Source organism: Ochlerotatus camptorhynchus, unplaced genomic scaffold, assembly GCF_037179485.1.
Source record: "Ochlerotatus camptorhynchus isolate MF236.1 unplaced genomic scaffold, CSIRO-AGI_Acam_v1.1 ptg000077l, whole genome shotgun sequence".
Taxonomy (NCBI): domain Eukaryota; kingdom Metazoa; phylum Arthropoda; class Insecta; order Diptera; family Culicidae; genus Ochlerotatus; species Ochlerotatus camptorhynchus.
In genome coordinates this window covers 7266857-7281771 of record NW_027040567.1, presented here as the reverse complement: position 1 = coordinate 7281771, position 14915 = coordinate 7266857, and the positions used below count along the sequence as shown (strand labels likewise).

Below are 14915 nucleotides of genomic sequence, written 5' to 3'. Positions count from 1 at the left end.
GTAATGAACAACAGAAATACGCGATAATTCATATATTTTCAGCATATGATGCAATATCACAACTGTTGATAAAAGGAACGGATCCCATCTTATTTAAGACCTGGATGACCTGAAATGTGTGTAACCGGGTTAATACTTATTTAAATGTAATGTAATATTGAAAATGCGTTATAATGCCATGTAACAAGATACAATAAACACAAGATTTTTACAAAACAGATAATGAACGATTCAGATTTCTTTTCAAGCTGACACTATGCTTCCCTGGAGCCGCTCATAATAGCTAACATTAAGAATTAAGTATGATAAAATGTAATTTACAATAATATTAAATGATGTAAAGTCAATAATGAAAGATATGTAGTACTACAAACACTATACAAATAGGATAACCAATAGCTAGCTTAGCTTAGATTGACTGCACTCCGTGATTGATCAGAATCAGTGAAATTGTACAATGAATCAACTGAATGGGGCTGGGAGTGACCGTCCATTCTCATTATACAAGTTTCAGTGACTCTATAACTATAACTATAGATCAATAACGGCGTCGGCCACGTCCTTGCAATCAGGTGGGAGTAGGGAAGGAATATTAGAGTGACCTTTGTTGTTTGTGGGCCGTGTTTATCTCTGCACCCCAACAAAAGACACAGAAAAGGAAATTTTGTTAGTAAGTTGGGTTCGTTGGATCAGGATTCACCTTGATAAGTGATGCGACCATGGTTTTAAATGAATCAGTGTTATCATGCATTATACTTGGATTTGCCCGAAGCCAAAAATAAATGGTGTATCATTGGGCCTTATTACGGGTGTCACTACACGGTGATAAGAAAGTGATACTCAGAATAAGAGCCGTGATTACCGTACAAATAAAATGGGAATCACTTCACCGTGACGACAAGTGACAACTTTTCACCGTGATGTGACATCCGTAATAAGCCCCATTATAATATAAATCTGAAGACGTTCCATCATCGAAATGCTGAAAATGAACTTAGAGCATGAGCATGAGCAAAATTGATCGCCCGCGACTGCCAACACCAAAGAGCTGAAAACCAATTCAAACAAATCAAATCAACAGACAAAACCAGGGTGAAAGCTGTAAGAGTGAATCATTACAGTATAAATCTAGTGATGTTCCGTCATCAAACAGCTGGAAGAAAACTCAAATAATTTAAATCAATAGATCCAGTCTGAATGAAGGCTGCAAAAAGAGAATAATTATACAGCAATGACCCCATTTTGTCAGCTAGCAAAGTATGTGTATCTTAAACATTCATCTTGAAGGAGGAAGGTATGAAATTACAATTATGTGGAATTATTGAAAAATAACAGTCTGATGCGCGGAGAGATTGACAGGATCGGGTCATAACTGTAATTTGAATATTAGGAAGATTTATCATCAAACTATTCTTGAATTGACCTGGAAGAATGCTTGTGAATAATTGTTATACAGATAAATTAAATTGATAAACTAAATGGTTCAAACAACAACTCCAGCCTGTAAAAAAGCTGAAAATAGGGAATCTTTACAATGTGGATCCCCGACGGTCTTCTACTCAGTAAGCAAATTTAAATATTGAAACCTTATTTTGTGAAGTTCTTAAGAATATCAATTGAAACACAATGTAAACAAATAAAAGTTAAGAGTCTCATCCGAATCAAATGATTCCAAACGATACGCATTCATAGAAATTAAGTTTAAATAGACAAAAGTAGAAAAATGGAACAATCTCACCAAATCAGTCCAACTGACTCCCTTGCAAGCAGCTATGTCACGCTTGGTGTAGTAGCTCCGATCATAGACCCGCCCTACGGAGATCAATCCTCTGGTCGAATGTAGTCGATTGCTCCATGATGCGAACACGAAGCGACCGCTCATAAAATCATACAACGCGTAAACAAACTGAAATCAAAAACTATCACACGCGACGCCGCAAATTTCTGTACCGGGAGCACAAGCGAAGAAAGCGACATTTCTTCTGATGCCTGCAAACATGATGCATCACGTTTTCTTTTTCGATTCCAAAACTTCTCGGAAAGCGAGAAAACCACCAATCACACACGTATAACCGTCCGGGAGGCAGAGTGCCAGCGCTAATCTGGCAAAATCAGCGAACGCACGCACAAAACAGAAATAAACTTATACACAACCGTATCCGAACATGTTCGAAGCTGAACTGCGTTTCTTTCAGTCAAAATTTATATCACAAAAATCTTATTTTTTCTTTTGGTAGTTCAGTTAATATATTTAAAGGAAAAAATGTTTGTTTATTCTTTTGGTTTGCCAAATTCAAACAGCCGTGCCTTCTGCTTAACTCATTCCATTAAATTTTGCCTTATTCGCCGCCGAACGCCAGTTAGATTTAAACTGCTGCTCGTTTTTCATGGATTTATTAGTTTTTTTGAGATTCCGTTTGACCAAGGCCCAATACCGTTCGATAGGCCGGAGTTCTAGGCTGTTGGGAGGGTTGTGGTTGTTCGCATCGTACCACTCGATTGCCTTTATCCCATAGTGGCAGCTCGCCAAGTCCGGCCAGAACAGCGCAGGTCTATTATGTTGCTTTAGGAATTGTAGCAGCCGCTTTTCCAGGCACTCCTGGACGAAGATCTCTTGATTAATGGTTCCCGTAGTAATGAAAATGCCCCTTTTTAGACCACACGTGCATATGGCCTGCCAGACGAGATATTTTATCGGGAACTACGATAGCTTGATGGTTTTGAAAATTTCAGCCACCTTCCCTTTTCCTGATACGGTATAAAACTCCTGTCCCTGCTGCTTGAAATCCGCCTTTACATAAGTTTCGTCGTCCATGAAGACATAGTCGAACTTTGTGAGCAGATTCGTATACAGCTTTCGGGAGCGCTGCTTTTCCGACGTGTTTTGTTTGTAATCTCGGTTCGCCACCTTCACCTTATTAAACGTCGACAACCCGGCTCGTTTCTTGGCCCACTGTACAGTAGTATGGGAGACGTTGAGCTTGCCAGTGACGTCCCGGATGGAGAGGTTAGGATTCCGCTTATATTTCACCGCCACCTTCTTCGTCGTCGCTGCCACGTCCGGGGGCTTCCTGGCGGTCGACAGACACTCCCCGAACACTTTGAGACGTTTGTCACGGTCGATTTAGCCAACTTGGCATGTGAGAACTGCGCGAGCTAAATTTTGACACGCTGCTCCTCTTGCTTGGACGTCATTTTGAAAACTGGAGAGCAAACGGTGAAAACTCATCATAGCAACCTACTCAACTTCCAAATGCAGCATTTCAGGTTAACTTTATGCATTTTTAACAGAAATATGGTTAACTACCTTATTTTCAGCCTATTAAGCACAACCCGCCCTTACTCTTTCTTAATCTACCGTAGTTTAGCACCATACGGAATGTTTTCATCACTAATGGTTTGCAAATTTATTTAACTTTCCATACGTACCGCAAGATTTGATAAAGATAAACAAATTGTTGAGATATTGTTAAAAGTCTAACACTGATTTTTGACGTCAAACTCGGCCTACGGATTCTGAACTCGGCCTAACGCATTGAAACGCCATTGAAAGGCCAATGAATTCACTTTTGCCTATCGGATGAGGATAACAAATGATTCGGTCGGAGCGCTAACACATCTAAATCTCGATTTTAAATGGTCGAAAAATCTCACACTAGCGAATCAATCTTCGAAAAATCTTTTTTCATCTCTTGCATCTAAACCCATCTACTTGCATTGCTCTCCACCTTTTTGCAAGAAATCTTGAAAATCATAATCAATCGTGTTTCTATCTATTAAGCGCGAGTGCATCTCACAACAGCAAAGCAAAAAATTTCCTGCATCTTAGATAGAGTCACCCCCCTCGGCTTCAATTGTATTTGAGAATATCGGGTGCAAACATTCATATCACGCGTTCTTATTGACTTCGTTCGGAAGCATTTGAACTAAAGTATCGTACCAAACGAATAATTTCCTTCTTAACGCCGAAATCATGGATTTATTTGAAGTTTTCTGCTTGATAGACCCAAAATGGGCGCTTAGACCAAAGTAGTTCTCTACACTACACCAATTTGACAAATGCGTTCCAGACTTTAACATAACTTAAAACCCCTGCGGTAGTGCTAACGGCTATCAGAACAAATGTATGTATGAGAATGTATGATGTAAATATAATGACAAATCCTGACATAACTGAAAACTAACCAGTAACTTATCGGTATTCTCGGTTATAATGGTCAAAAAGAGTAATCATTATGTTATTATGCATATGCCGAAAATACACAAGACTGTTCAGTTTATAAAACGTTGTCTATTGCTTTTACATTTTTCATTGTATTCGTATCAGGGCGTCACAATATCAGCTTCAATCGACCAAATCGATGCGATGAAGAGACTGCTGGCTTACTTTTTTCTGTTAAAGTCGAACAGCTTCGTACTAGAACCTCAGTCGGCGTGCACAAACAAATCAAGAGCAAATTTTCATTACGTCGAAAGTAACAAAGGTAAACAAAGTCGAGTTATCAGTGTCAATAGATTCTCCTGCTATTACACTATATACTGTCCGAATATAGGATCACATCCCATTTTTAAGTTTATTTTCCAGTCAAATTGCTTTTTGACTTAATCACCTTCCGATCAAAATAGTTTTCGATGTTACTTAAGTCACCCGATTTCTATGGAGATGCCGTTTGCCTTAAGTAACAGCACTGAGAAACCCGTGAAAAGTGTACTTTCGTCGTTTCGCTTTCTCATTATTAAAGTGAATAAATCGAACTGTTTGTTGCTAAGATGATTTCGGTGGTCCTAAAATGATGAATGGGCTGCACGTAAGGAGACGTAATTGATAATTCTCCCGAATATCCTGGTAAATACACTTTGACTTCAGTAACAATAGGGGCCACCAAACGACGTATAATAACTTTTGACTCAAAAACCAGTATTTCTTAGCATGAAAGCTAGCGATTTGCCTTTGTATGAATAAAACCCGGCTAAATATGTGAAACATTGCTATCACTATGAGATTATATGTGTTTAATTGGAAATAGGAATAACTTTTCAGTCATCAAAACAAAATTTTATTTTTCTCGGATCGGTGCGAATGTTACTTACGACATAATGAAAATTTGCTCTTGAAATGTTCAATCGCTTGTCTCTCTTTCTCCCGTCGCTCCATTGGTCTTCCTTTCAAGCTTCGGTGAAACGGATGAGCGAAAGAGCGCTCGATTTTGATAGTTTTCTCTTTCATGAAACACATCAACAGAGGTTTCATGACGTATATGAAGGAAAATTAAATTACATATTTAAAGCATTTCTCACGTGAAAACACTTGAAGATTACACGTAATATGTTTAATTTATCTTCCATCCACATATTTATCTAAAAAAAAATTAACGAAAACGGGACATAACGCATTTTAAACAAATTGAAAGAGCGGTGATAGAGTGTTCGTGAAAGGGGATTGAAAGCTATAATGAGGTTTCATTTAACTAGAAAATCGACGTTAGTTACGTTGAAAGCGATGAGCAAAGCAACGACGAGAAGTTCCACAACCAGCCTTTCCTTCTAAGCGTCCTGCTTTTTTATTTTCGTTTCTTGCTGATAGTCTAGCTAGGCGTTATAGAAATGAAGCGTCGAACACGTATGTATGAGATAAACAAAACACGAGTTTATTTTAGAGCTTCGAAAATGTAGAGCCCTGATTCGTATTGTTTCTTCTGGACGTAAATAGATTATGATTCATACAAAAATATGCAATGCGAAAAGATCTTTGTCGAAAGTCTTCGTCTTCCATTCCCGGTCGCAAGTTCTCGTCCTCCGTATTGCCACAGTATTCCGTTGGCCGATGCCATATCGGATGGTCGTTTGGGTATTTCCTTCGCACACTCTCCAATTTATGTTTGCCACCAGCGATGGACTGCACAAAAGTTACGTCGATAATGGATTCCCGGCCATCTCTGCGACAAGTGCTGCTGGTGCCTTCGTTGGACAGTATAACTTCAAGCCTTGTCAGAGCTTCCAGCAGACTGTGTCCTCTTGCATTGGAACATCTGCTTCCCCACTCCACTACCCAACTCGAAGTCTCCTCCGATGACTACCCGAGCAAAGCTGAAGATCAAATTGAAATCAAAATTTGCTGTTATGATGTAACTTATTTTGAATACTCCATTTGATCTCATTTTGTTTGACTTAAGGTTCAATTTACTTTGATGCTTTTTGGAAAATTTCAAAAGCAGTTTTTTCCGACGCATTATTTCAGATTGCAAAAAGCTCGCACTATTCGATTCCTTTTGATATTTTACACAAAATGACGCGAGCTTTTCACAATCTAAAATAGTGCGTCGAAAAAAACTGCTTTTGAATTTTTAAAAAATGCATCAAAGTAAATTGAACCTTAACGGTGAACACAGCAAAAATGAGAGCACAATGTTACACTGTTGAATCAAACGGAAAATTAATCCTGCTATCAATGAAATCAATTTGATTACTGATTTTGCATTCATGTTGTTTAACTGAATACGGGCCTGGTGTAAATGGTTAGCATCCATGCTTCTCACGCTGAAAAACTTGAGCTCAAATCTCATCCCGGGCAAAATACTAACAACCTAAAATGTGTTATACAAAACAAATAAACCATAATCGTTAGTTAAACAACAGATGAACTTAAATTAAATTTTAAACAAGACGTTAACAGCTGAACTTCAAGTTAAGTTGTTTTTATTTAAAATGTATTTACTGTATAATGAAAGCACAATATGATATCACACTTCTAGCGCGGAAATTGAAATCAAAATTAGTTTTCATTATGATAGGAACTGCAAACTTTAATATCGATTTGCTTTCATTTTGTAAACCGACTTTGCTCGGGTACCGGTGTTCGCCCGATCAGCTCTTCGATAAGTCCATCCAGCATTTCATGGAACTGCTACATCTTCCATCTCGAGGGTGCGTAACAACTGCATATGAAGATTCCGTTAATGTAGGCTCGCAACCACTTCTTGAATAGGGCATCTACCCGTAACTTGTATAGCAGCCATCCCAGCTTTATCTGCCACCCAGCTACCATTATCGGAACGGACTCGATACGGTTCCGCAATGATTGCAACGTCACACTTTTTTTTTCTGTATCAGACTGCCGCTACAGTTGCTGTGCTGTGTCGCAATGATTGAGGTTTATTTCGGTTACCTCCATTACTGTTGGCCGGCCATCGCCTTTTTGTATCCTAGGCAGTTGAAGCCTCCCGTTTTCGTCCTCTGTTTTGCACAGCATGCACCTCGGTTGCTTCGTGCGATCAGATCTGTCAGGGCCATTGCAGTTTCTCACCTGGTAACCGAAACCCATGCACTTGAGGAATCGCTCAAGTTGCTTGGTAACTCGAGGAGTGGCTTTCAGTGAGCTGCAAATGTCGAAAGTCGTATCACCGCCGAATGCATGCCGCCATATGTCTTCCTCATCCGGATTGACATCGGGTTTCTCCCAGATCACAGTGCACCTTCAATGCACTTCTCAGCTCCTCTTCTGTAGTGATCTCGTCCAGATCCCTGCACTCGACCACTGTCTCCAAACGCTCGCCCCTTCGCCAAGAGACTTTTCGATGAGCTCCTTGAAGGCTGACCTCTTGATCGAAGGATCCTTCTTCAGCTCAAAGAACATCTCACCACGTTCTCTCCTAGTTCCTTCAATTCCGGATCGTCTAGAACCTTCCGGAGAAGTGCTGCGTACGTCGTTTTATCCTTTGCTTCTGCTGCCCTGCTCCTTCTTCTGGTCTTCTTTCTTCTTCACTTCTTTTTCCTTCCGTTTTTTCCACTTCCTCTTCGGCTTCTTGACGGTACGTTCCCAAGTAACATTGCAGGTTTTATCGAGATTTTATAGTATTCTACAAGTCTAAATTATGGTCTACAGAACCCTCATAAAACCAAAATTGTTACTTGGGAATTGTCTGCCTCGTTGTTCTGGAGTTTTTTCAACTCCTCTTCCTCTCCTGGCGTTTCTCTTTTCCTCTTCCCCGAGCGTGGATTTCGGGGTCCCTTCGGTGTCTCCTGTGCTTCAGTTTTTGGTTTCTCCTTGGCCTCGATCAGTGCCTTTTCGGTAGTCCCGGCTCTCGTCCTCAGCGCATCCTGTTTACTTTCGGCAGCAATCATGGTGGATTTGATACCGTTAAGTAGATGTTACATCAAAATTTTCCTTCCTTTTCTCGTAACGGAGAAGATGGGCGTGGCCAGCTATGGTAATTGTCATGCTTTTCCTGTTCTGAAGTTTGATTGGAGAACTATTCACTCTAAAATAATTTTCCTTAAGCAATCAGAATAAGAACGTTAAAGTTGATACATGACAGTTGCCAGTATGCAATCTACGAATTACTCCGTTACACACGCAACGCACGCAACGCACGCAATAATGGCGGATTTGATACCTGTCACCATTTCCTTTATTGCCTTGTGGACGTTCCTCCTCCTGACTTGTCGCTTCTGATGCTCGGCAAGGTTTGAAAATATCTAAAATCGGTTGTACTTAGTAAACGTCAGTATGAGATAGATGTGCAACCAGAAAGAGAGACAGTAATAAATAAAGGCTGACTAAAAGCAAATTGGTACGCTCGAAAAGACCTGTAATTCATGATTCAATAAGTTTAAAAAGTTCATTACAGTACTTTTATTAAAATTTCAAAGATACAGCATTAGATGGTAACATTTCTCCAGTTCGAACGAAATCTCCAACCTTTCTCTTGATGGAGCTCATGAGCGCCCGCACAGTGGAAACGGACACGGAATCAGCGCATTTCTTCCATTTTGCCAGCATTTGCTGGATGTCTTTAACTGCCCCGCCCCTTTGTCGAAGTCGCTGTTTTGAAATTGCCCAGCATTTTTCGATTAGTCGAAATTCCGGGTAATTCGGAGGAGTCATTAGCTTGGGGACAAAATCGATCTTGTTGGCAGCATACCACTCCAGAACCACCTTGGAGTAGTGGCAGATGACCAAATAGGGCCAAAAGATGGCTCTGCCCCTATGCTTGCGGATGAACGGCAATATATGCTTTTTCAGGCATTCTTCGATGTAAACTTGGGATGTCATCGTCGAGGATGTGACGAATGGTTCCGTTTTCAAGCAACAACTGCAAATCATGGCCTTCTTCGCGAACTTGTTGGCAAACACGAAGTTGAATCTTCCCGGCACATCCCCACATCCAGTTGCGATGTACACTTTTGACCGGGAGGCTGCTTAAAATCGAGTTTGACGTATGTTTCGTCATCGATCAAAGTACAGCCCTTGTGATTCGTCAAAACACGGTCGTACCAGAGCCTTGCACACTTTTTGGCCATGGTGTTCTGCTTCATGTGCCGGTTCGGTCACAGTGGTGTTATGTCCCCAGCAGTTACAAGGACGTGGCCAGGGCAGTCCTCGATTATAGGAGATACTGCTACTTCCATCTAAGAGGTCGAGATCAATCCCATATCCCGGTCAATACGGTAACAGACGGAGGTGGCAATACTCACATAAAATGGTCTTGGGCTTGTACCACCTACGAATTTGTGCAAATTGCTTAATGTGAATGCTAATGCAATTGCTAGTCATTGTGATTCTGGCCTACATAAAACTGATTTATAGAGATGTTAATCAGGTATTTGACAGATAAAGGGTGTCCTACATCAAAATGCATCACGGAAAAAACGCTGTAGAAAATTACCCATTGGGTATTTTCTCTTGAAAATTTGGGTAAAAGTAGTTTAGAGTGTATTGTTTACACTGTTTTTTTATCGCTGTCAGTTTTCCGAAAGCTGGAAAAATGGCATCACCCGAAAAGCAACGTCGCGAATTGATTTTGCGCAATCACCTGGAAAATCCTCAACTCTCTCATCGGGACATCGAAAAACAAAAACTCGGAATCGTGCAGTCAACGGTGGGTCCAGTGATGCCACATATACAGATTTATCTGTAATCATACAGATTTTTGTCAATATTTTGATACAGATATCTGTATATACAGATTACAGATTTTTCAAAAATATACAGATTTTTCAGATTTTTCAAAATATGTTAAACTTTTTTTTATATTTTTTAATTTCGAATAATAATCTTTTCTTTCTTTTGAACAGCTTGAATTCAATCTGAGCATCACACACAAATCGTCTTTTTCACTAAATAAATTATCATTATTTTAGCTTCGAATGGACTTGGAATCTTTTGAATGGACTTCTGATGCTCAGATGCTTTGATTTCTCGTTGGAAGAAATAGTAGTTTCCCTTTCTATTTGTCGAAGAGTCAACTAGGTATATTGATATTTGATTAACAAAATTTCAGAAATAAAGAATATTGCAAGGGGCAATCAAATCTGCACACTGTTACGAAACACAGCATGACAAATTGTTCGGCACATCAAGACACACTTTGACAAGGAAGACACAAACAATATAATATAAAACACACCACTGTTGAGAGTTGAAATTTTTCCAATCGTTTCTAAGGTTTACTACTCGGGTCAATACTTTGTTTACTCACAAATGAAACTAATGGGAGAATATCATACATAAAACTGGTGATACAAGGATTCAATCAAGAACTGTAAACGACAAACGGATACAAATTGGTGTTGGGGATCATTAGAAAAAATCTGTAAGTATTGTCTGAATCGTGAATCTCTTCAAACCTAGCAAAACTAAGTCCGTCTCTTCCGAATTCCACCGCAAAAATCACAGTGGATCGTGTTTTCATCTAGAACAGCTTCTATCAGGGCCTCACTTCAGTCGAGTTCATCTATGTACACCATGGCCGGTCAGAGCGTCTTGTCGATACGGCAGTCAAGACGGTTGAAACGGGTTTCTTCTAGAGACGATTCGTTTTCGATTGAGGATGAAATCATTGTGAAAAAATGCCCGATGGTTGCCTTTGATGATAAATTCGAACGGCCACACCAACAATTTTATCAATATCAAGCAAATGGATCCCAACTATACAACAGGGATTGCAGAACACCTTCACTATGCTATTCGTATGAAAATAAGAGTACCATGCATCCTGCGAAGATCGGATTTAATTGTGGAACGATGAGCATAGGGCATCTAAAGTTTGATGAATCTTCATATTCACTATTGGAAAAGTTCACCAAAACGCACTAGGACTCACGAACTTTTTTCTTGTTGAACTTCGTGAAATATCGTGAAATTTTTTCCAATGCTGCTCACATTCTAGCCCACATGCTGTCCCACTGGAGGCTTTATTCCAGAACACTCTTCTTATATTTGAACATAACATTTGATACTGTCGTATGTATCCAATCTCGAAGCGTACAACGAAGGATCAGAGTAATATCTTCTGCGAGAGTTGAGGTACATCAATAATTTTGTTATGCATAATGAACAATAAAGAAGAAAACAAGCTTATCCTAGGGGTGGCCAGATTTGGCTCCCGGTCTTGCCGAGTATCTTCGGGACGGAAATTTTCACATTTTCTCCTTCGTTTTTCCTCGGATATTCTTTTTTTTTCCTTTGGTTTGTTTTTTCCGTCGATCTTGTTTTCCGTGCTGAGCACCAATGCTACCAACGTGCCAGGAAGGCAGCTCCCACACCTGGACCCTACCTATCGACCCATCAACTCATGAACCGGGGACCAACGGCTTTACTTCCCATCGGAAGGAAGTCGTGCTCTTATCGCGAATCGCCCACGTTTGTCATCTGTGTGGAGCTGACTGGATTGGGCGGTATCTTCTCAAGTTCTATACAGATCTAAGGCGCCTGATAAAGTGCTTCCGCTGAAGTCTGCGGTGGCTGACAATCCTATTTTCAACTTATGACAGTTCTTCAGGGGAAGGCATCATAATCAGCGATACGATAGACTTGGGTTATATCTTTGAGGACACGCACTTCTGAGTCTATCAGATGATTTAAACTGGTTCGACGATGTTGCTCCAAGCGTGGGATTGAACTATGCTTGGTTTGATGGTTTGAAGTTCCTCTTCCACCTCCCGACTCTCTAACGATCTAATGAGAATGGAGGTGAATGTCTACCATGATCCATCAGAGAAATTGAGAATGTAAACAAAATTGCAAAAGTCATAACTTTCAGGGTTGCCAAACACCTTGATAAGCATACTTTAATTGTCCTTGATAGGTGCGTTCGGCAGAGCGCTTGGCACAGCTTTTGACACAACTAATAACTCGGCACGAATTAAGGTGTGCAGAGTTGAACACCCCTTGGAATATTGCATACAATTCGACTAAACTTTCAGTAAAAGGTTTGTGTTAAAACTTATTGAAAAATTACGCAGTTGAAAAAAAAAACAAATGTCCAGATAAAGGTTTTCGTAATTACAGACATACAAAAAATAAAATTCTAGAAATTGTGATAGTTGCTTCATTAAGAAAATCTTCAGCCGGAAACAGATTCGCCACAACTCTAACTTAATGTTTTATATTTTCTATCTATAGAAAAGATACACATCACGTAACAAAAATTTTGTAGGATTTGGGGATTTTTCAAATAGACAAATTCTTTAGAAAGTAACCATTAGTAATTTTTCAAGATTCTAAACTTTGAAAAAAGTCCTTCTGAACTATGAAATTACTCAATGGAGATTTACGTAAAGCTACACTAAGACCATAATAAAGAAATTTTACAGATTTGTTTAAAGATTTTTGTCAGTCAGATACAGATTAAAAAGATTTTTTTGCGATGAAAATACAGATTGAAAATCGAAAATATGTGGCATCATTGGGTGGGTCGTGTGATTAAACGTTACTACGAAACTCTGAGCATCAAACGGAAGGAGAAATGCGGTCAGAATGGAATTTCTTTTAGTGATCAGGATCACAAGCGTGTCGTGAAAGCGTTTAAGGTGTTTCGGTGTGAGATTCTTATTATCGTAGCCACTTCAAAATTTTGATTTCACAAATATCAGTTTATACGACGCATACCACAATGAAACTGTTACTCCACGTTTGCTGTACTGCAGCATACATGAGGTAGCAATTTCAAGTGATTAATTTTCGAGATGGGTGTGATTGAAAATTCGAACTGGAAGTGCATGTATAGCCTACGTGGTGGCCTTTTGTGAACTCTACAAGGAATCACCTTAAGCGGAATCCCAATGCTTCGGTCAAGGCCCAAACGCAATGTGGGCGGAAGTGGAACGGAAACGGAAAGTTTGACAGTTGTCACAAATGACATCAAGATGCCTAATCGAAGTTGATTTGGTTTTAGCTAGTTTTCAATCCAACAAGTAGGCTTACTCAGATCGGCTTTTCCTGCTGGCACTGCCGTTCCGCTTCCGCTGTCATTGCGCTTGAGCCTTCAGGGATGTGGCCAAAAATTTGAATTTGTTCAAGTCTTTCGTTCAGAGAGCCAAGGACCGGGAGGGACTGCATAAGTACAAAGTTTAGAAGGCTCCAAATCGTGGCAAATGGTAAAATACGGTGGGAAAGTCACGGGCCCGGAAACTGAACACCCAAATGCTGACGAAGCCTCATTGTCTCATGATAGATGGTGAGACTTACGTCAAGGCGGACACATCTTAATCTCAATTCTAGATGCTCAAAAAATCTCACACTAGTGAATCAATCTTCGAAAAATCTTCTTGCATCGCGCATCATCTATATTTGCAGGAAATCTTCAGAATCGTCATCAACCTTCTTTCTATCTGCTCAGCATGCACACAGCTAGCCACAGCAAAACACAATCTTCCTGCATTGTAGATAGAGTCTTCCCCCTTGGACTGTAGTATGAATCAAACATATTGGAAAAAGTTTAAGTTTATGTGTGATTAGATCTATAACTTCCAAAATCTGAAAACGCCGATAAAAATAAAAAGTCAGCACATTCACAGATATGTCCGCAAATCTGGCATCTCTGACGATAGGTTTCTTCACGGAATTTAAATAAACTGAGTATAATTGTTTTGCCTTTTTTCTCTAGAGGCATTGAAAATATAATTATTCCACTTCAATTGACCAAAACTAATTCAAGCTTAGCAACAAAAGATCCACCGTGTACCGTGATCAATCCTCACCCTCAAACCGGCCTCTCTTTCAAAACCAGCTGTTCAACTACATCAGACATGCAGGCACGATCTTGCGTGCAGATCATTGATCATAATTGACATTGAAAATCGGAAACCGCTTGTTTATAGAATATGAAAAACAAAAAACCTGCAAACCAGTCACTGTGCCCCCAAACCCGTCGTTTTGTTGATGTTATTATTGAGATTCTACTCACGAAGCCGAAACTTGTCCAAGTAGTGACTAGCTACCAGCCCGACCGACACGGGCAACGGCAATTGCACTTACACTTATGCCGGTACGTGCCTCCTTTTTATGCGTACCGTTTTACTTCGATCTGTCGCACCAACTTGTTTCCTGATTATATTTTTTAAGTCGACTGCGTCACAAGCGAGTACCGGTCATCAATTCTGATCTTATTTCTAACCAATCAATCGAATAAATCTGAATAAATACATGAACAAGTTTGACAGCTGAAATGAATGCGGTAGCCTTTAGGGACAACCTGGAAACACTTGCCGTTTCGAACAAATCTCGCGCTACCGATGGAATGGTCTTTGGGGGAGGTCGAGGCAAAGGGTTGGTAATTGTAGACCGGTCCATTTATGCGTCGAACCAGTACCGAGAGCCCCGACATGTGTGTGCGAAGATAATTGATACAGTTGATTTATTCGGACCGCTGAACAAACCTATCTGTGCTTTGCTTTTGTTTCAGATCCAGCGTAGGACAGTGAAAGGAACGGTGGCTAATGGCGTCCGACTCGGCACGAGGAAAAGCAAACATGGAAGGTCGCGAGAATAACGGATTCGTTGGAGATAGCCCCTCGATACCGGGTCAGTTCCGATGGAGTACGGTGATCGAAAATGATGTTCCCGGTCACAGCGATCGAAGGAACTCGCGGAGTGGGGATTCGGTAATTTTACAACAATTAATGCATGATAAGTG

At 40.2% G+C, this 14915-nt stretch overlaps 1 protein-coding gene across 2 annotated transcripts in view; it reads left to right on the top strand.

Moving 5' to 3' along the window:
• LOC135697727 (sodium-dependent nutrient amino acid transporter 1) overlaps window positions 1-14915 on the top strand; it is a 74826-nt gene that overhangs the window by 53558 nt on the left and 6353 nt on the right. For both annotated transcript variants that reach the window (XM_065217527.1, XM_065217526.1), the window contains exon 2: window positions 14685-14883. In XM_065217527.1, the coding sequence (XP_065073599.1) occupies window positions 14719-14883 (165 nt within the window). In that variant the 5' untranslated portion in view covers window positions 14685-14718. The remainder of the gene's footprint in view (window positions 1-14684; window positions 14884-14915) is intronic.